The 21,347-nt window shown below is 53.0% G+C and overlaps 4 protein-coding genes across 5 annotated transcripts in view; 3 read left to right on the plus strand and 1 right to left on the minus strand.

Annotated features, from left to right (window-relative positions):
- Positions 1-21,347, minus strand: part of LOC102934530 (zinc finger protein OZF) — a 1,287,564-nt gene that overhangs the window by 912,595 nt on the left and 353,622 nt on the right.
- LOC102930400 (zinc finger protein 501) overlaps positions 1-21,347 on the plus strand; it is a 1,110,025-nt gene that overhangs the window by 762,939 nt on the left and 325,739 nt on the right. The window lies entirely within an intron of this gene.
- Positions 1-21,347, plus strand: part of LOC102937091 (zinc finger protein 135) — a 426,373-nt gene that overhangs the window by 145,172 nt on the left and 259,854 nt on the right. The window lies entirely within an intron of this gene.
- Positions 7,055-20,747, plus strand: LOC102930167 (zinc finger protein 436). Its single transcript, XM_043537421.1, has 6 exons — positions 7,055-7,208; positions 11,782-11,869; positions 12,016-12,216; positions 12,419-12,535; positions 13,072-13,185; positions 14,674-20,747. The coding sequence occupies exons 3-6, from the start codon at positions 12,144-12,146 to the stop codon at positions 16,125-16,127; spliced, it is 1,758 nt and encodes a 585-aa protein (XP_043393356.1). The 5' UTR covers positions 7,055-7,208; positions 11,782-11,869; positions 12,016-12,143; the 3' UTR covers positions 16,128-20,747.

Consider the following 21,347-nt stretch of genomic DNA (forward strand, 5'->3'; position numbering starts at 1 on the left):
TAAGCACTTGGGGGTGGCTGATTTGAGTTAAGAACGGTTGCTCTATGCGGTCCCAACCCTTTCATTTGCAATGCCCTCTGGGTAGCTGCCCCACCGTGACTAGGAAAGCTACCCGAAGCAGTGGACTCTGGGAGATAGGCCGGGATTGTCCCCCACTCGTGTTTTGTGCAGGGCCCAGCCCAATGGAGGTCAGGTCTCAGGGCTGGTCTGCAGGGGCTGCTGGGATGATACGGACTGTGAGGCAAAGCCGTTCTAAAACCAGCCGCTAGTCGTAAGTCCCCCTTAGCACTCCCAGGTACGCTGGCCTGCAGCGCAGGTGAGCGAAACCTCGCTGATCCTTTCACAGTTCCATTTGAGTTGCGAGTTCCCTTATTTCACCAGGGGGAAGTGGTTTGTAAAGGGCGCTCCAGCTTCCCAGAGGAAAGTCGCCCACATCAGACATCTGTCCTGCCTTCATTTCCACCTCTCACGTCACATCCCTCTACACATTTCTTTCCGTATGAAGGCTTTACCGAGCAGAAAGATGCAGGGGGGAGAAATCGAGTCTGATCAGCAAATTGGGGTGAAATGAACCTGTCATTAAAATGCAGTTAGAACGAATTAGACGGGGCAGCGATTCCTTACCTGGTTCTCCTGGGCAGCCTCCTGGACGGGACCCAGCCGGTAAGCGGCGTGAGCCCGGGATGCGTCACCACGTGTGAGGTTTCTCTGCTGAGCAGTTTCTCCGCACTGAGGACAGGCGAAGTCTGTATCCGACCCTTCCCTGCACTGGCCGATGCAGGCTCTGCAGAAACTGTGCCATCAGCCCGGAGACGTTGTGCGGAGCTCTCTGCAGCCATGGCTCCTGTCTAGACAGCGCCAGTGCGTTAGTTTCACTTTCCTGAAAGTAGAGATTCACTCCACCTGCCACAGTAACTGGGTGTTTCCTTTCCTGGAACCGACTCATGCTGTTTGCTGCATTGGAACAAGCCCCCTGGTAACATTACCAGCCCCGGGGGCTTTTGTGATCAAAGTACCAATAAAGCTCTGCCCCCCCTCGTGCACTCAGCCCCTGTGCTGGTGTAGAGGGTCACTAGGACCTCTCGTGGGTGCCAGCACCCCCCTGTGCTAATGACCTTGCCAGAGCAGGTGTTTAAGGAGGGATATTTTGAAACTCACATTCTAAAAACTTGGCTGACCTGGAATCAGTGTTTCAAATATCTGATTCTCATTTACACCAGGGCTGCTCTGGCTCAGAGCGTTGTCAGCTCCCATGATTTCATCAGGACTCTCACAATATTTGCTGTTAGACCCCCAGCTCCTGGAAGCAGGTGATTAGGGGAGACTGTTGCCACTTTTATCCAAGCAGAGCTGTTATGCCTACAGCTCTCTTGAGGTAAAGGAAATCCTTAACATGCTGTTACTCGTTCAGCAATCTGGGCCCTGGCTCTGTTCCAGGCACAAGCCATTTTTGCTGAGGTCAGAATTAAGGATTTGCTTTACAGGGCGAGAGAGATGGATACACTGGGTGCAGGGTGTAGACCGCTTTCTGACAAAGGCACATATCTGGGCTGGGGCAGCATCCCGCTGGTGACGTTGCACTCCGTATGTTTTATGGAAATTTGCTCATGAGTATGAATATGATGTAACTGGAATATGCTTTATGCAAAAGGTCTCTTGCCTACTGAATATATTCCTCCTATTTGAATGCCTGTATCATTCTTGTAGCTGAAGCTAGAAATATGAAGTATAACTCTGAGGTCCTATTGTAGTGATGCAAAGCGTGGGCCATTAATGGTGGTTTAGACTCTTGATGGCTCCCACTGACTAGGGCAATTGGTTGTAAATGGTTTATTTACCTGCAAACCTCCCTGTCTACGTGTGGGCCAACCCAGGAAGAATGGAGATTAGGGGTCTTACATTGATCATGTCACATGAGACTGGAATCCATCTTAATCCTTGTACTTTTCCATTGATGAGGCAGGGGTGGGGCAAGCACAGACAAAAGATTCCTGCCTGTGCCAAAGCTATAAAAGGGGGTGGAGCAGGACAAAGGGGGCCAGTCATGAGAAGACCCCTGCTTACCACCTGAGATGTCAGCTGGAACTAACAAGGACTGTACCAGGGGAAAGGATTGGGCCCAGACTAGGAAGGAGTCTAATCTGTGTGAGAAGCTTACTGGAACATCTTTGAAGGTAAGATATTACCTGTAATCAGTTTCTTAATGTATTAGGTTTAGACTTGCGGGTTTTTGCTTTATTTTGCTTGGTGAGTTACTTTGTTCTGTCTGTTATTACTTGAAACCACTTAAGTCCTACTTTTTATACTTAATAAAATCACTTTTGTTTATTAATAAACCCAGAGTAAGTGATTAATACCTGGGGGTGCAAACAGCTGTGTGTATCTCTCTCTCAGTGTTATAGAGGGTTGACAGTTTATGAATTTACCCTGTATAAGCTTTAAACAGAGCAAAAAAAAAAGATTTATTTGGGGTTTTGATGCCATTGGGAACTGGGTGTCTCGGTGCTGGAGGCAGGTAACCTGCTGAGCTGTTTCTAGTTAAGTCTGCAACTCTGGGGCCATGGACCAAACCCTGGGTCTGTGTTGCAGCAGGCTAGCATGTCTGGCTCAACAAGGCAGGGTTCTGGAGTCCCAAGCTGGCAGCGAAAATGGGCTCAGAGGTAATTTCAACACATCAGGTGACAGTCCCAAGGGGATCTCTGTGACCGAACCCATCACACTGCTGACAATGGTTTTAGGAGTGTGTCCATAAGAACATAAGACTGACCATACTTGGTCAGACCAAAGGTCCATCTAGCCCAGTATCCTGTCTTCCGACAGTGGCCAATGCCAGGTGCCCCAGAGGGAATGAACAGAACAGGTAACCATCAAGTGATCCATCCCCTATCACCCTTACTCAGTTTCTGTCAAACAGAGGCTTGGCATACCCATTCCTGCCCATCCTGTCTAATACCCATTGACGGACTTGTCCTCCATGAACTAATCTAGTCTTTTTTTTTAACCCCATTATAGTCTTGGCCTTCACAACATCCTGTGGCAAGGAGTTCCACAGAGTCTGTAGCAGAGAATGGAGTAGGTATTCCCTTGAAATCCATATTTCTTTGCTTATTAAAGTTGAGGCTGTGGTGAAAATCTACACTTGAGTAACCTAATCTGCCTTTCTGCTGGTTTATTTATTTATATGCATTACACAGGATTAAAGTTTCACCCATTAATTCAGTATCCCAGATTTAGCCTGGAGAGGGGGGATGTGAAAAAAAAGATCTCTGCCAAGATCTTTGATCAGGGTTTTGGGGTAGGAGAATGATCCAGATAATGCACAGAATAATAATAAAACCTACTGCAAGTGCAATGTCACCTTGGTACCACAAAATCTGACCCCTGGAGCCTGCAGGTCAGAATGAAGGAGGGGAGCTACGTGACACAGGTGCTGGCTTCCTCCTTTCCCTGAGGGTGTTCAACCCCCACTCAGCTCAAGGCCCCACCCTCACCCCACCTCTTCCCACCCCTGCTCTGTCCCAGGCTCTGCCTCATACTCCACCCCTTCCTCCAAGGCCCCACCCCGCCTCTTCCTGCCTCCACCCCACTCTTCCTGCCCAGTTCCACCTCCTCCCCTGAGTGTGGGAGGGAGGGGGAGGAGCTGATCGATGGGGCCGCTGGGGGGAGGGATGCATCGGGGTGCGGGAGCTGGCTGCTGGTGGGTGCTAAATACCTGATAACAGAGTGGGCACCTATGCTAAGCAGGGTGTGTGAACGACCTCAAAGAGAAGCCAATCCAGCAGAATCCAGAAAGGCAGAACCCCCCCACACACACCAATTAGCCCAGGTGCCCCCAAGAGCAGTGGGGGCCAGGTCTGCACAGGTGGTCTCAGTGGAACTAGTTGACCTCCACCCAGGTTGCAACGCTTGCCGTGCTTCGCAGTCCGGGGGGCTGTCTGCAGACTCAGGCAGATGTTGGCTGTTCATATGGTCATTAATCTCTTTCTCACTGTGAAAGGGAGATAGATCTGAGACCAGCCACACAACTCTAGCAGGCAGGGTCTTGTGCAAGAGCCCAGCCTTCGCCCAGAATGACCCGTGCGTGGGTCCAAACGTGAACTCGTGGGAAAAGTGTGAACATTTTGCAAACGTTGTCACAGAGAAGTCCTCTTTTGACATTTGAATGTTTTGATCAGCTCGAATCAGAGCCCCAGTGAGTGGGAATTAGAGACGACAAGGGCGTAGGTTCCTGAATTCATAGAAGATCAGGGTTGGAAGGGACCTCAGGAGGTCACCTAGTCCCACCCCCTGCTACCTTCCAGTGAAATCAAGGATTGATTGAATGAAGCTCGGAGCCTAAGTGGAAGTTAAATGTTCATTAAGTTGTGAAGGCCAAAGCTATAACTGGGTTCAAAAAGAGTTAGGTACGTTCCTCAGGATAGGTCCACGGATGGTTATTAGCCCAACCCCATGCTCTGGGTGTCACTAAACTACCTGATGCTGGGTGTGGACGACAGGGGATGGATCACTAGGTGATTAACCTGTTCTGTTCATTCCCTCTGAAGCAGTGGCCACGGTCGGAAGCCAGGATACTGGGTTAGCTGGACCATTGGTCAAACCCAGTGTGGCCGTTCTTATGTTCAGCAAAAGTTACAGTAGATTCTTGCCTTTTGAGAAGGATTTAATAGGCGATCGTATACGGCCCTCAGTGAATATTTGAGAATCAAGCTCCACACACAAGCAGTGACATGCAAAAAAGCATTAAGGGCTGGACTGAGAGCCAAAATAACAACTGAGGAAAGGCAGTCCCATTGGTACGTCAAATGCAAATGACGTTTTGAGACCAGACCGGGGAATCAGTGTCAGTATCTAGGTCTGTTCGCTACCCTGGGGTAGAATTTTGGGTTTGACTTTTTGATACTCTTATAGTAAAATGTGCAAACCAGGGACAAAGCCACTGTGATGTTGCTTCCGGCTAGTCAGCCGGATTTGTGAGTACAGTGGGAACAGGGAAGAGCAGTTGAAGTGTTACTGAGAGCACACTGTAAGATTGCCTCAACCCCTATCTGAAGGCAAAATCGAGCAACCAGTGGGGAGGGGCAAAGGGGCTTTGCGGGGAGGGTATAAAACACTAAAAGACCAAAGAAATGCCTCACTCCTTACCCCTCCCATGGGGTCCAAAAGGCGTGGGATGAAGAACCCAGACCCAAAATGGAACATGACCCTAAGTTGTAAGGGGTGAGACTAGGGGCGTGTACTGCAGGTGTATTTGAGGAGGTGGGAATTGGGGAATGGGGAATGAGAATGGGGAACGGGGACACAGGCAAGGCTCTGCAGTGTCAGAGCTGGGAAGGGGGAACGGGGTAAAGGCTCTGCGGCTAACCCAGGAACCTATCCCTGCAACAAACCCTGTTGCCAACTCTGTCCACATATCTATTCAGGGGACACCATCATAGGACCCACCCACATCAGCCACACCATCAGGGGGTCGTTCACCTGCACATCTACCAATGTGATATATCCCCTCATGTGCCAGCAATGCCCCTCTGCCATGTACATTGGTCAAACCGGACAGTCTCTACGTAAAAGAATAAATGGACACAAATCAGACGTCAAGAATTATAACATTTAAAAACCAATAGGAGAACACTTCAATCTCTCTGGTCACTCAATTACAGACCTAAAAGTGGCAATTCTTCAACAAAAAAACTTCAAAAACAGACTCCCATGAGAAACTGCAGAACTGGAATTAATTTGCAAACTGGACACCATCAAATTAGGCCTGAATAAAGACTGCGAGTGGATGGGTCACTACAAGAACTAAAAAAACCTAAATTTCCCCATGCTAATTTCCTCCTACTCTTACTCACACCTTCTTGTTAACTGTTTGAAATGGGCCACCCTGATTACCACTACAAAAGTGATTTTTCATCCTGTTGATAATAGCCCACTTTAATTGAAATGTCTAGACCCCCCACTTGGCAAGGCAACTCCCATCTTTTCATGTACTGCCGTATACATCTTCCTACTGTATTTTCCACTCCATGCATCTGATGAAGTGGGCTCTAGCCGATGAAAGCTTATGCCAGAATAAATTTGTTAGTCTCAAAGGTGCCACAAGGACTCCTTGTTGTTTTTACTAGCAGATACTGACTTGTGCATATTTTCAATCAGTATTTGCTATGAAAATACAAATGGAACAAGCACACTGGCTTTCCTCTGCCCGGTGTCGACAAAGGTAAATGATGAAGTGCGGAGAGTGACCAGAGTCATAAAAATAACATTTTAAAAAAGAACAGGAGGACTTGTGGCACCTTAGAGACTAACCAATTTATTTGAGCCTAAGCTTTCATGAGCTAAAACCCACTTCATCAGATGCCTGCAGTGGAAAATACAGAGGGGAGATTTATATGCACAGAGAACATGAAACAATGGGGGTTACCATACACGCTGTAAGGAGAGTGATCAGGTAAGGAGAGCTATTACCAGCAGGAGAGAAAAAAAAACAACCTTTTGTAGTGATAATCAAGGTGGCCCATTTCCAGCAGTTGACAAGAAGGGCTGAGGAAGAGTGAGGAGTGGGAGAGGGGGGGATAAACATGGGGAAATAGTTTTACTTTGTGTAATGACCCCTCCGCTCCCAGTCTCTAGTCAAGCCGAAGTTAATTGTATCCGGTTTGCAAATTAATTCCAATTCGGCAGTCTCTCCTTGGAGTCTGTTTCTGAAGGTTTTTTTGTTGAAGAATTGCCACTTTTAGGTCTGTAACCCAGTGGCCAGAACTCCAGCTGAAGGGGCTGGCAAGGCAGGGAGCCTTTCAGGGACTCCAGCGTTGGAGAAATGTGGGACCTGCTCGGAGACTTTCCGCGGACCCAGAAACTGAGAAGAGCGAGTCCTTCAGACACCCCACATGTGAGCCACAGAACTCGGCGAGGGTTTGGGTTTTTTGGGGGGGCATGTCAGATATTTCCGGGATGGAGGCTCCCGCTGCCGGCCACGGGGAGCCTCGGCCCCAGGCCCCGGCGGCGGGATCGCTAGGACCCAGGAGCAGCGCGCTGGGGTCGCTGCCCCCTCGGCAGCAGGAAGTGAATCGCCCTCGCTCCGCAGTGACTCCGGAGCCCGGGGCTGCAGCCCGGAGAGGGGACGCTGCAGCCGGGACAGTCTCCAGCCCCGGCCGGGACCCCCCCCTCCCCGGCCCTGCTCCCGGGGGGGGCCCGCTGGGGGGGGGAAGGTGAGAGACCCCCCCCACACACACACACACACCCCTCCCCGGCCCTGCTCCCGGGGGGGGCCCGCTGGGGGGGGGAAGGTGAGAGAGACCCCCCCCCCCACACACACACCCCTCCCCGGCCCTGCTCCCCGGGAGGGCCCGCTGGGGGGGGGAAGGTGAGAGAGACCCCCCCACACACACACACACCCCTCCCCGGCCCTGCTCCCCGGGAGGGCCCGCTGGGGGGGGGAAGGTGAGAGAGACCCCCCCACACACACACACACCCCTCCCCGGCCCTGCTCCCCGGGGGGGCCCGCTGGGGGGGGGGGAAGGTGAGAGAGACCCCCCCCCCACACACACACCCCGGGCTGCAGGGATCCCTGTGCCCAGGAGGGCGGCCGCCAGCCCCAGTGTGGGCGGGGGGCTGGGATGGGGGGGTATGATGGGGGGCTGGGATGGGGGAGATGTGGGGGGAAGGGGGGCTGAGATAGGGGGCTGGGAAGGGGGGGTGGGGGCTGGGATGGGGGAGGAGATGGGAAGGGGGGCTGGGATAGGGGGAGGGGATGGGGGATAGGGGGAGATGTGGGGGAGGGGGGGCTGGGATAGGGGGAGGGGATGGGGGATGGGGGAGATGTGGGGGGAGGGGGGGCGGGGATGGGGGTGATGGGGGGGGCTGGGATAGGGGGAAGGGGGATAGGGGGGCTGGTATGGGGAAGGGGATGGGGGGCTGGGATAGGGGGAATGGGGGGCTGGGATAGAGGAGGGGATGGGGGAGATGGGGGGGGCTGGGATAGGGGGAGGGGATGGGGGATAGGGGGAGATGTGTGGGGAAGGGGGGCTGGGATGGGGGGGAAGGGGGGCTGGGATGGGGGAGGGGATGGGGGACAGGGGGAGGGGAAGGGGGAGATGGGGGGCTGGGATGGGGGAGGGGAAGGGGGAGATGGGGGGCTGGGATAGGGGGAGGGGAAGGGGGGCTGGGATAGGGGGAGGAGATGGGGGAGGGGGGCTGGGCTGGGAAGGGGGAGGGGGGAAGGGGGAGATGGGATGGGGAGGGGAAGGGGGGATGGGCGAGATGGGGGGCTGGGATAGGGGGAGGAGATGGGGGAGGGGGGGCTGGGATAGGGGGAGATCACAGAACCATAGAAGATCAGGGTTGGAAGGGCCCTCAGGAGGTATCTAGTCCCACCCCCTGCTCGAAGCAGGACCAAGTCCCAGTTAAATTCCCAGATGGGGGAGGGGGGGCTAGGATGGGGGGAGGGGAAGGGGGGAAGGGGGGGCTGGAGGGACCATGGCAGAACAAGGGGAGGCTGGCTGGGGAAGGGGGCTGGGAGGGGGGGCTGGGATAGGGGGAGATGGGGGGAGGGGGGGCTGGAGGGACCATGGCAGAACAAGGGGAGGCTGGCTGGGGAAGGGGGCTGGGAGGGGGGGCTGGGATAGGGGGAGATGGGGGGAGGGGGGGCTGGAGGGACCATGGCAGAACAAGGGGAGGCTGGCTGGGGAAGGGGGCTGGGAGGGGGGGCTGGGATAGGGGGAGATGGGGGGAGGGGGGGCTGGAGGGACCATGGCAGAACAAGGGGAGGCCGGCTGGGGAAGGGGGCTGGGAGGGGGGGCTGGGATAGGGGGAGATGGGGGGAGGGGGGGCTGGAGGGACCATGGCAGAACAAGGGGAGGCTGGCTGGGGAAGGGGGCTGGGAGGGGGGGCTGGGATGGGGGGAGGGGAAGGGGGGAGGGGGGGCTGGAGGGACCATGGCAGAACAAGGGGAGGCTGGCTGGGGAAGGGGGCTGGGAGGGGGGGCTGGGATGGGGGGAGGGGATGGGGGGAAGGGGGGGCTGGAGGGACCATGGCAGAACAAGGGGAGGCCGGCTGGGGAAGGCAGAGCCGGAGGGGAGGGATAAGGGGAAGGGGTGGTGAGAGATACGGGGGCAGCTTCCTCGCTCCATGGAGTGGGAGAGGGGGTGGGCTGGAGGCGCTGCCCCACCCAAGCCGTTGCCGATTACCCCCGAAATGGTAACATGAGCCTTGCAAGTGGGGGGCAGGGCATTTCCCTGAAGGGGTGCGAATTTACACAGCAAATATCCACACTCCCTCCCTCCTCCCGCATTCTGCCCTCAATGTAATGTTTTGTTCCATCGTTATTTGGCCGGGGTGACGCCTGGTCTGGCCGGGTGCTGGTCTGAATTCCGTGCAGGATTCGGTGTCACTCCAGAGTCACTGCTCGCCATAGCCGGCAAGGAGTGGAATTGGGGCTTGGTTCGGGTTCAGGGTTCGGTTCTGGTTCTAGATGCCCTCAAATGGTTCAGTTACCAGGCAGTGCCGGGGGCGGGGGGGCGCGACGGGGAGGGTAGGAGCTGGTCCTGCAGCTTCCTTCAGTGGGGAACTGATTTGGGGGCCCGAGGCCTGTGTCAAGCGGGGCATTTAGAAGGAGGAGCTGCCCCAGGGGCTGGGGATGGGTGGGAGGAGGCCTGTCTAAGCAGGAGAAAAATTGGGCAGCCAGTACCTCTCCCCCTGGAACTGAAGAGTTATGGTTAACTTCTGGGACCAGGAGCCCCCCCACTTCCCTCTCTGCTCCTAGGGGCTCTCTCCTCTTCTCCTACTGCGGCAGGCTGCTCTGGGAGCAATCGCCTGCCTGGGTGTTCTAGATAATGAAGGAAAGAGCAGAGAAGGTTTCATTTTATTTGATCAGATATCGAGCTTAAAAACTGCTGAAACTTGATTGTAACTGGCCACCAGTTTTCCCCCAGTTCAGGTCAGATTCAGCTTCGCGGAGTAAGAGAAAAATGATGGATCAAGTCTGGGTCCTGCTCAGTTAAAAATACCGGTTCAAACTGGTTCTGGTTCGGTTCTGATGTGAGTCCAGGCGGGCAAATGAAATCTGCAGCTGCCGAACTGCCCCTGGGGGCTGCCGTCTGTGTCTCTCTCTGCTCGTGATGTTAGAGCCCCTAGAGTTGAGTTTTCTGGGTCAGACGCTTCTGCCTCCTACATCGTGATCTGGGAGCCCAGACGGAGCAGCTGCTGCTCCCCCAGCGGGGTCTGTGCTGGGGAAAGACCTTCATTAAACCCCCTCTGTGCCCAGCCCAGGTGGGGACTTTCCCCCGTGGCTGGAATTGGCCCCGGGCTCTGCCCGCACCAGCCCTGAGCCAGAGCCTCCAGACGATGGGGAGAGAACTGGGGACCGGCAGGAAAGTGACTTTGCACAAGGGCCCCCTTTCAGGGACCAGCTGGTGAGTTTGTACCAGAGGGGAAGGGGCTCCCCATCTGTCTGCGGGTCCCAGAGCTGTTGCCCTCAGTGACACAGCCAGACTCACGCTGGAGAGCAAACGCCCATGGGCACAGGACAGTCCCCAGTTCTCCCAGGCAGAGCGGAGCGGGAAGGAGACCGAAAGGGGAAGGGTGACACCGAAATGGGCAGCAGGAACAAGAAGTTGAGAGAGGGGTTCCCGGCTCCCCAGCCTGCCCAGATCCATTCACGGCGGCACCCGGGGCAGATTGAGTGTCCTGGGAACAAGGTGAGGCGCAGAGAGAGGAAAGGCCATTTCCTGACCCTGTCAAGTCACGGCGCTGCCTGGCGGACGATAAGAACAGAAGAACGGCCATGCTGGGTCAGACCAATGGTCGGTCTAGCCCTGTATCCTGCCCTCTGACGGTGGCCAATGGCAGGTGCTTCAGAGGGAATGAACAGAGCAGGCAATCATGGAGTGATCATCATCTTCGCTTCTAGCAGTCAGAGTCTAGGGACACCCAGAGCATGGGGTGCATCCCTGCCCATCCTGGCTAATAGCCATTGATGGACCTATCCGCCATGAATTTATCTAGTTCTTTTTTGTACCCTGTTACAGTCTTGGCTTTCACAACATCCTCTGGCAAGGAGTTCCACAGGTTGACTGTGCAGTGTGTGAAGAAATACTTCCTTCTGTTTGTTTTAAAGCTGCTGTCTATTAATTTCATTGGGTGAGCCCTAGTTCTTGTGTTATGAGAAGGAGTAAACACCACTTCCTTATCTACTTTCTCTACACCAGCCATGATTTTATAGACCTCTATCACATCTCCCATTAGCCGTCTCTTTTCCAAGCTGAAAAGTCCCAGTCTTATTAATCTCTCCTTATACGGAAGCCGTTCCATACACCTCATCATTTGTGTTGCCCTTTTCTGAACTTTTCCCAGTTCCAATATATCAGTGTCAGGGGGAATCCTCCAAAGTGGCTCCTTTGATTCTGCTCTTTTCTAGCATTTGTCTCAGAGCCTCTGTCCCTGGGAGGGTTTAAAAGTGCCTCGGTGGGTCCAGTCCTGGCGGGAGGGGCCGGGTCTGTCTTGTAATGAAGGGCTAGAGGCTACAGGAGAAGCGTTTCAGTGGCTGCTGTCGGCATAAGATCCCCACCCCGGCGAAAGGCAGTGGCTGTGTCGGTGGGAGAAGCTCTCCTGAGCAATGTCAATTATACCCGGAGTGTAGGCCAAGCCAAAGTGACTGAGGGTTTTCCCAGGGTGGCAGAGTCTAGAGCGTCCTTCTGCAGGGAAAGACCCTGGAGGGGAATCGGGGTGTCACATGGACTAACGCCCCTTCTGAAACCTCCCCAATTGTCCCTCTCACCCTGACAGGCTGAAGAATCACGTCCACTTTTCGCTTCAGGTCCTCCCGTCTTCCAGGAGACGAGGAAGAGAACTGGCTGTGGTGTAGCCCGCTCAGGTAGGGGATTTTCAGGGAGCTCTGTGTGTGTGTGTGTGTGGTTTGTAGAGGGGAAGGGCAGGAAATATACAGGGTGAGGCAGGGAGGGGACAGGATGTGATAAATCTGCTGGGACATGTTCACCTTGGGCCTCGTTTTCTGAACAGGCCCATTGGGAGGGGGTGACCATCCACCCATTTCTGAAAGAGGAAATGCCCCATGGATAGGGCTGGGAAAACTGACCAGATTCTCGGTGCTGGAGCCTGGACCCACTAGCCAGAGGCTACCGTGGAATATGAAGGTGCTGGGATTCCTGTCCCTGTCCCCTGCTTGGAGCTCTGCTTCCCGTATCAGCCTGTGGCTAGCAGGTGTGTGGTAAATGAGAAGACTCTGCTCTCCTCCGTCTGCTGGGAGGGACAAGGGGCTCTCACCTTCTCTACTCTGGAAGCCACCTGGCTCCTCTGAGCAGGGTGGGAGTGGGATTCTGCTTCTCCGGCCCTCCTCCATCGTGACTAGTGGGATTGTGGCCGGGGCAGCTGGCACTGAGTGGAGGAACTGATGTTGTTTCAGATACCGGTGACTTTTTGTGTGTATTTCACCGAGGGGAGGGGGCTCTGCTGGACCCCGCTCAGAGAGCCCTCTACAGGGACGTCATGCAGGAGAACTATGAGACTGTGACCTCGCTGGGTAAGGATTCCTGTCCCCTCATTTATTAAAGGCCGTTGGGTCAGCATTTCTGAATCCGGTCAGGTTTTTCCCTGCTTGGTTAGATTGTAGGAGGGTCGCAATGTCCACAGCTCTAGTGCGAGTGCATCTCCATTCCCCTTTCAAGGGAACAGGGGAGTCAGAAACCTACTGGACATGCTAATTCAACCCCATCTCCAGCTTTCAAGGGGCCAGAAGCACGGTATTGTCCTGCCTGTATAATTTCTCCTTTACCTTCCTTCTTGGGACTAGCTCCATCCGTGGCGAGGGCTCTAGGTTCTGCAGGCTTGGAAATAGGTGGGAACTTAACACCTGAGCCATGTGTGTTGTGTGTCCATAAGTCCCCCAGAGCACACAGATCTGGAGATCTCCTAGTGAGGTCATAACAACACCCCTGCAGACCCCAAGGGGTCTGAGTTATTCTAATCCCATGTAAGGTCAGGCTAAACTCCGGGAAAGTTCCTCGTGACAAATACTCCACCAAGACTCCATGCAGCTTGATTTCCCTCGCTGCGCAGGATTTCCCATTCCCAAACCTGACCTGATCGCCCGGCTGGAAGGAGGGGAAGAGCCGTGGGTCCCAGATTTCCAGGCCTCCAAGAAGAGAGAGCTCCTGAGAGGCACCCACACAGGTGAGGGGTCAGGGAAACTGACACAGAAAGCATCTGGGACTCCCCAAAACGTGCCACGGGCGAGCGCCCTCAGTTCTGCCCCATCTCACCCAGGTCAGGGCTGCAGTCAGAGGTGGCGTATCATCACGGCAAATATCAGTCCCGGCTTCCCATCCACCCTGTTAGCTGTCAGGAATCTTCTCCCTGACTTTACTTCCCTGGAAGTGTTACACCCACATAATCGCCGGTGTTGACAGCGGGAGAGTTTCTCCTATCGACTTAGCTACCGCCGCCCACCGTGGCTGGAGTAAGACCTCGTCTACACTACAGGGTTTTGTTGGCGCAAGTGATGCCGACATACAGCCGCCGCTGTAATTAAACCCCTGCGGCAGGTCCACACTCTGATCCTTGTGTCGGCAGAGCGCGTCCACACTAGCCGCCCTTGCACCGACACAGAGAGCAGTGCACTGTGGGTCGCTATCCCGCTGTGCGACTGGCCGCAGGGTGCTTTGGGAAGGGCTTGCAATGGCTCATGGGACAGGTAGCGTGTCACACGATGAAGGTTTCATCCTACTACACTAGAACCTCAGAGTCATGGAGACCTCGGGAACGGGGGTTGTCCCTAACTCTGAAATGTTTGTCACCCTGAACAAGATGTTATGGGATGCTCCTCAGGGCAGACGGCTCGGAGCAGGGGCTCACAGCTGTGCCTGTGAACCTCAGCGTCTTCACCTCCTACCTGTAAGTGGCTGCCCCATGTGTGGTGAGTAGGGGGTAGGGGTGGGGACAGGCAGCCCAGATGTGCCTACCTTTAAGATGCAATGCAGGCAAAGTACTGGATTTTCTGGGCTTTGTTTTTTTGTTTTTTGTTTTGTCTCTGCTGCTGCCTGACTGCGGACTTCCAGTTCCACATGGTGTCCGGCTGACTGGTCAGTCTGTAACTCGGGTGTTCGTATCTACTGTAGATTTTGCCAGCCGCTTTTCAACTGAAGTGTGGGTGTGGGGGGCAGGGGAGCAGTGGAGAGTGTGTGACAGGGAGTGTGTGTGTGGGAGGAGAGACAGAGACACTCTGTGTCTGTGTGTGTCTGTGTGTGTTGGGGAAGTGTGTGTGTTCCTCCCCTCCCGCCGCAACCCTTCCGGGAGCTTTGAAAGGGGCGGGGACGCATGTCTGCGTAGCTGGATGCCGGGCAGCGGAGTTCAAACCAGTGAGCCGAGCGGTCACAGCGGGCATCACGGGAGACTTCCTGAAGGCCCGTTACGGCGACATAACGAACGTACTGTCTGCACTGATGCTGTGTCTCTCTATCTTTGCCGCAAAAAGCCCTATGCCTCTCGTCGAGGTGTGTGTGTGTGTGTGTGTGCGGGGCGGTTTGTCACCAAAACGGGAGACAGAAGTAGTGTTGTAGTGTGTACCCCTCCATTGTTTTGTCAACAAGAGCTGCCTTTTGCCGGCAAAACTGGAGAGCACAGACAATGACTCCTGTCTGGATTGTCTCTCCCCCCCGGCAGGTGATGAGCGTGGGAGGGAGAACAAGGAGGAGAATCAACAGCAGAAAGGTCCTGGGAAAGTGGAACCACAGGGGACGTTTCTGAGAAGAGCTGCAGGGAGTTTTTCCCAGTGCTTGAAACAGGGAAGAGCCTGGGGAAATCAGGGCAGGGCAGGGAGGCAGCTGGAAAACCATCCAAGGAAGAAGCCAGATGAATCCATTCCACGTGAGGGAGGATGCGTGGATCCCAAGGAAACCACAGCTCAGCAGACAAATCACAAGGAAGAAAAACCCTACAAATGTCTTGACTGCGGGAAAAGATTCAGTGTGAGAACAAGCCTCACTACGCATTGGAAAATCCATACAGGAGATAAACCCTACAAATGTTTGGACTGCGGGAAAAGTTTCCATCAGAGCTCACACCTTATTACACATCAAAGACTGCACATGGGAGAAAGACCCTATAGATGCCTTGAGTGTGGGAAAAGTTTTAATGAAAGTTCATCTCTTACTAAACATGGGAGAATCCACACAGGAGAAAGACCCTACAAATGCCTTGAGTGTGGGAAAAGATTCAGTTTCAAATCAGCCCTTAATGCGCACCAGAGAACCCACACGGGAGAGAAACCCTATAAATGTTTGGTCTGTGGGAAAACCTTCAGTGAGAGCTCACATCTTATTAACCATGGAAGAATGCACACGGGAGAGAAACCCCATAAATGCTTGGAATGTGGGAAAAGCTTTCGTAAGAGGTCGTCCCTTATTACACACCAGAGACTGCACACAGGAGAGAGACCATATAAATGCCTGGAGTGTGGGAAAGATTTTAGTGAGCGATCAGTCCTTCTTACACACAAGAGAACCCACACAGGAGAGAAACCCTATAAATGCTTGGACTGTGGGAAAAGCTTCAGTCAAAGGTCACATCTTATTAACCATGGGAGAATCCACACGGGAGAGAAACCCTTTAAATGCTTGGAATGCAAGAAAAGCTTTAGTCAGAAATCATCCCTTATTACACATCAGAGACTGCACACAGGAGAGAGACCATATAGATGCCTTGAGTGTGGGAAAGGATTCAATGAGCGATCATCCCTTCTTACACACAAGAGAACCCACATGGGAGAGAATCCCTATAAATGCCTTGATTGTGGGAAAAGTTTCATTCAGCCATCCAACCTTATTACGCATCAGAGAATGCACACAGGTGACAAACCCCATAAATGCTTGGAGTGTGGGAAAAGCTTCAGTCACAACTCATACCTTACTAGACACCAGAAAATCCATACAGGAGAAAGACCATACAAATGCTTGGACTGTGGAAGAAGTTTTGCTCACAATTCAGGCCTTACTGTGCATCAGAGAATCCACACTGCAGAGAAGCCCTATCTATGCTTGGAGTGTGGGAAAAACTTCAGCCACAAATCAAACCTTACTAGACATCAGACAATCCACCTGGGAGGAAAGACCATATAAATGCCTAGACTGTGGGAAACGTTTCATTTAGACATCAACCCTTGTTACATGCCAGAGAATACTCACTGGAGAGAGACCCCACAAGTGCTTGGACTGTGGGAAAAGTTTCATTCAGATCTCACACCTTATTAGACACCAGAGAATTCAGGGCCGTCCTTAGGCATACGTAGGGAACCCGAAAATTTGGGGCACCCCTGGGTCTTAGTGTCCACCCATCTGCCTCTTCCTATCCCTGTTCTGACCCTCCCTGCAGGCACCCACCACAGCTGGCTGCTGCAGCCTGGTGAGTCTTCCTCCGGAGGGGATCTAGTAACTTAAAAGTGAAAAAGCCTCCAGCCTGCCAGACCTATTAGCACAACACTGAAACTGTTAAAGACCCACTCAAGGGGTAATGAAGCATTTAACAGGCATTTGCCAACCCCCAGGTATATACTGTCAGTTTCTGAATTTACTGACCAAAACAGTTGTGCATGACCGTAATATTTACTCAGAACATGTCAGTCTACAGGACCTTAGTTTAAAATTTGCCTTAAAAATATTTCATTAGTGTGTTGCTGAAGTTTATAAAATCACATCTCTAAAAAATCCTTGCACAGATTTTTAGATGCACAATCTGAGTATTCATCTTTAGCCTTAAATGCTTGGATCTTCAGACATAGAGTTTTTTAAATAAATCCTTCAAAAGACCCCCCTTATCTAAAATATGCATGCGAGTCCGGGCTGCCGTTGGGCATAGGGGCACCAGTTTAATAATACTGCATAGGGCCCCATAAATCCTAAGGGCGGCCCTGAGAGAATTCATACTGGAGATAAACCTGATAAATCCTCCACTGTAGGAAAAGTTTCATTGAGAGAACAAACCTTATTAGACGTCACAGAATCCACAAAGGCTGTAAACTTCATAAATGCCTCAACTGTGGGAAAAGCTTCAGTAAGAGCTCAGAGCTTACCAAACATCAGAGAATCCTCAAGGGTGAGAGACCCTAGGAACAGCTTGACTAGATTCAGTCTGAGTTCACACAACAGAGAGACCTTGAATGGGCAAAGCTTCTAGGCTGCTCCCGTGGTACCGGGCATCAGCAAATCCACACGGGGAAGAAAGCTCTCAGATGTCCTCAGGGTGGAAAATGGTCCAAGTGGAGCTAACACGGAATTGGACATCGGAGACTCCTCCACACAGTAGGGAAGTTCTCTCAGTGCCTTACTAGGGCTGGCCATAGTAATAAATCCATTTCCTACTTCCCCCACACACCAGGGGCATTTGGCTCCCAAGGATCCAGCTGCCCATCTCTGGGGTGAGGATACAGCTGTCGCTGAGCAGTGACCCTCTGGCTCTGCCTGGTTTCAGCAAGCCCCAGGCAGAGGAGGGGAAGCCCCGATCAGGCCCTCCTCCCTGCACCAGCCCTGGCCGCTGAGCTGATGGGCCACAGGTGGGGTAAGGGAGAGAGAGAAACTCCTCCATATGCTCCCTCTGCCTTGCTGAACTTCCCCCTCCTCTCCCTGCCCTTCCCAGACAGGCTCCCCCTTCCATGGAGATTAGGAGAAGGACACTTGGGCCAGGCCTGACCTTCACTCTATAGACACCTGTCTCACTCCCCTCCCTGTCCTCCACCAGTCCCTGGGCTGGGCTCCCCCATGTACCTGGAGCTATTTCATGCAGATTAAGTGTCCCTGGGGGCTGGCAACTCCTCCCCTCCCCAAATCGCCCAGGGTGCTGGGTTCTGGGGGATCAGATACGGAGGGACCAGGAGGATGGGTTTTGTGGAGGAAACTGGGGACTGAAGAGTTGGGGCGGCTAGAACTAGGAAGCAGGGGGAACTGGGTGCTGGGGCTATCGAGTGTTTGGGGACTGTGGGATAAGAAGAGAGGGAGAGCACGGGGTATAGAGAAGTACCGCTTCTTAACATTCATTCCCTCGGTACCTTTGTGACGGGTTTCCCCAGGGTACAGCCTGGAACTGGGGTCCCGCTGAGCCCTCTGGCATACCAGTCTGGGCTCCCTTACTCCCCAAGAAAGAGAGATTTTAAATCATTATAAGTAGGGAGCGTATAGACCAAAGCAGATTACCGTAAGAAATAAAACAAAACACAACCTAAGCCCTATAAACTCAGCAGGATTTGAATCAAGCAGTGCCTCGCCCTGTTAGCAGACAGAGGCAGGAATTCTGTCCTGCCTGGGACCCCCTTCCCCAGTTCAGTCTTTGATCCCTGACGTGTTTTCCGGTGTCGAGTTGTAGGGGGAGAGAGGCCCAGTGGTGATGTCACTTCCCCCTTTTATAGCTTCTTGCAGGTGGCGCGAACTTCTTTGTTTCAAGCCAAGCCCCAAGCAACAAGATGGAGGCCAGTATCCCATGATCTCGTCACGTGCCCTTGCAAGCTTCCATGAGTTCTAGCAGCCATTACTCATACCCTGACTGAAGTGTCCATCAGGTCAGGATAAGCTTTTCCCATGGCCCGTTGGTTTTGCCGATGGGCCATTCCACTGGAATAGGCCTTTCACAATGTGCCGGCTAGCCGGGAGGTAGAGTATTCTGTGTTACCCAGGAGCAAACACATTTGAAATACAGATGCATAGTCAGCATTTATAACTCCAGATACAACAATGATACAAGTATGCTCAAATAAATTGGTTAGTCTCTAAGGTGCCACAAGTCCTCCTGTTCTTTTTACGACCTTCTCCCTGGCCCCTCCGCAATCAGAAAGCGCCGCTGAGTGGGACTGGCTCCCACAGGACCTTTTGTGGGAGGCCCAGAGATCCCACCTCTGTCTCCTCAGCATCAGCCTCGGAAGTTCTCTCTCTGGTAGGAAATGTGGTCGGGATTAGCCAGCGCATCCTTGTGACCCTCCAGCAGATTTCCTCGTGTAAACTGACCCTGACAGTATCTTATCTGTCCTGATCCCCCCATTAGCAGAGTGATTGCTAGTCCCTGAGTTCCCCCTTTGGGGCCAGATTGTCTCATTCCCAGATATTCTCACATTGCTCCAGGCCATTTATTGTTTGTACATTTTCTGCCTTATGGGCCAGAATTAACTAGATGCTAAAATAGCGGGAGCTGGGCCAGTAAAAAGTGGTGTTTTACCTCCTGTGCTCTTTGAAGGCGATGGGGTGACTCTGAGGGATGCTTAGGAACCAGAGTTTGATTTCTCTGATCCTTAGTCAGACTCCTGAGGGTTGGAGAAGAAAGTGTCACAGACCTGGGAGCGGGCAGGGGAATCCTAATAGACCTCAAGGCACAGTGTGACCTGTCCGACCTTAGAGCCCCTGTTTCCCTCTGTTGGCAAAATGGTTTCTGGGCTTCTTCCAGGCGAGTCCAGATATACTTATTTTTTGTCTTTCTTTCTCTTTCTTTTATTATAATGATGCGAAAACTTTTGTAACTAATACAACCAAATAATGAGGCAAGAAGTAAAGAGGTTTAGCCACTTCAGAAGAAAATGGGTACATTTATTTTCCTGATTTTGAATCTTAAAAGACTCTCTGAGATTTCCCTTTATGAATGTGAAAGTGTTTTATAGCCCACCCTGCATTGTGGGTTTTCTCTCTTTGTGAAGGCCGTTTGGTCACATACTTCGATAGTCACTTAGTGTGATAGGAGGTAGCTCAGATTTAGTGAGGACCTCACGAGACAAGTGATCATTTGCCACAATAGCCTGTTTAAATTTTATTTTAATCTTTGTCTAACCCTTTGTCGTGAGATTTTTTGTGGTGTTTGAACACTGACAATGATCAATATCTCTCAGCACAAACTCTCAGGGTGAGACACTCCGAGAGGCCGAGACTGAAACGGGGAAGGAGGTTACTGCCCGAATGATCCCTGCAGTGATGTGAGATACCCTCAGGAGAGGGAGAGGGCGGAAGATGGGGGAACAGAGCTGGGAAACTCCTGCGTTTGCGATCAGAGCGAGGCAGCCGAGGCTGAGAACTGTGAACTCCCTGCATCAGAGCCAGAGACAGACAGGAACTGGCCTGTGAGTGTCGTGTGAAGCTGCCCCTGAGCTCCAAAGGGCCATAAACGACACCCCAAGAAGAATGATGTGGGGAGGGGGCAGCGTCTCCCTATTATGAGATGACGAGTTGGGCACAGGCAGGACGGGAGCCGGGGATGTCAGCAGACCTGGCCAGCCTTGAACCCAGGCTGACCCCCATCATTGAGGCCAGAGGGAGAGAAGGAGCCTGACAGCCCAGCCGGTCACCCCTTCCCCATCTATCACAGTGTCCTGTGTGGGGACGACAGAGACTGTCTCTGCCCCACTCACCCCACGCTCATCCCTCCAACCAGAGCTCTTTGGGTTCCCTGCTCTCGGGGCGTTTGCTTTTGTGCCTGGCTCCCAGTGTCTCTCATGGCTCCTCGGCCCTTCTCTACCCATTTACAAATGTTGCTGGTTCATGCAGGCGTTGGGCGCGGCCAGGTGCTGGACTGGGGGTGAAAAGTCCCGCGTTGGGCTGGGCTGGGGCTGGGGAAAGGAGTCTGCCTTTGTTCGGCCTTTGAAATAATAAAGTAGAATTTAGTTTCTCCCACTCCCAGTGTCCTGTGTTTTGCATTACATGTCTACCCACTCCAGAGCTAAGGTTAAAGGTAAAAGCAATGCAAACATGGTCTGGGATGGAAATACACAGCAAGGTCACCCAAACAACCGCATCCCTGCATGCATCTGATGAAGTGGGCTTTAGCCCACAAAAGCTTAGGCTCAAATAAGTTTGTTAGTCTCTAAGGGGCCATAAGCAGTCCTCGTTCTTTTTGCCGATCCCTGTCATAGGCTCCTCAAACTTCCCATAGAGACAAAACTCACTCAACTTTTGTGCCCCCTGCCCTGAGCCCAGTCCAAACCAGGAAGAGTCTGACTGGGTTCACAGGGTCATTCACCTCTCCCTCACCCTGGTGTAAACCAGATGTAATCCCACTGGAACCCCTTGTTCTGTCTACACCAGTGCGAAGTTGTAGGGAGAGGAGAATCAGACCTGTTAGCAGGAAATATACTCACACACACAGAGAGACACTCTGACCCCAAGCTCAAGACCCCTGTCCTCACAACCTTACCGTCTGCCTGATTGCAGGTCGGGCACGTTGAAATCAATGGGGCCATTGGCAGTAGTACGAGGAAAGGCGTGTACAGTTTGGCAGGGCTGGGAATTGAGAGCGCTGGGCTGGGGAGTTTCTCTCTGATGATCTTCGGCCTGTTCCTCCGACCACAGCTTTCCCCGTTTCATTCTTGTCTGACT

The sequence above is a fragment of the Chelonia mydas genome, chromosome 28 (genome assembly GCF_015237465.2).
Source record: "Chelonia mydas isolate rCheMyd1 chromosome 28, rCheMyd1.pri.v2, whole genome shotgun sequence".
Lineage (NCBI taxonomy): Eukaryota > Metazoa > Chordata > Testudines > Cheloniidae > Chelonia > Chelonia mydas.

Excerpts from the sequence above, each read along its gene's own strand:
- LOC102930167 (XM_043537421.1), top strand. The coding sequence starts at position 12,144 with ATGAAGGTGCTGGGATTCCTGTCCCTGTCCCCTGCTTGGAGCTCTGCT. Across the intron at positions 12,536-13,071 it reads TGAGACTGTGACCTCGCTGG|GATTTCCCATTCCCAAACCT; the intron begins GTAAGGATTCCT and ends CTCGCTGCGCAG. Across the intron at positions 13,186-14,673 it reads CCTGAGAGGCACCCACACAG|GTGATGAGCGTGGGAGGGAG; the intron begins GTGAGGGGTCAG and ends CCCCCCCGGCAG.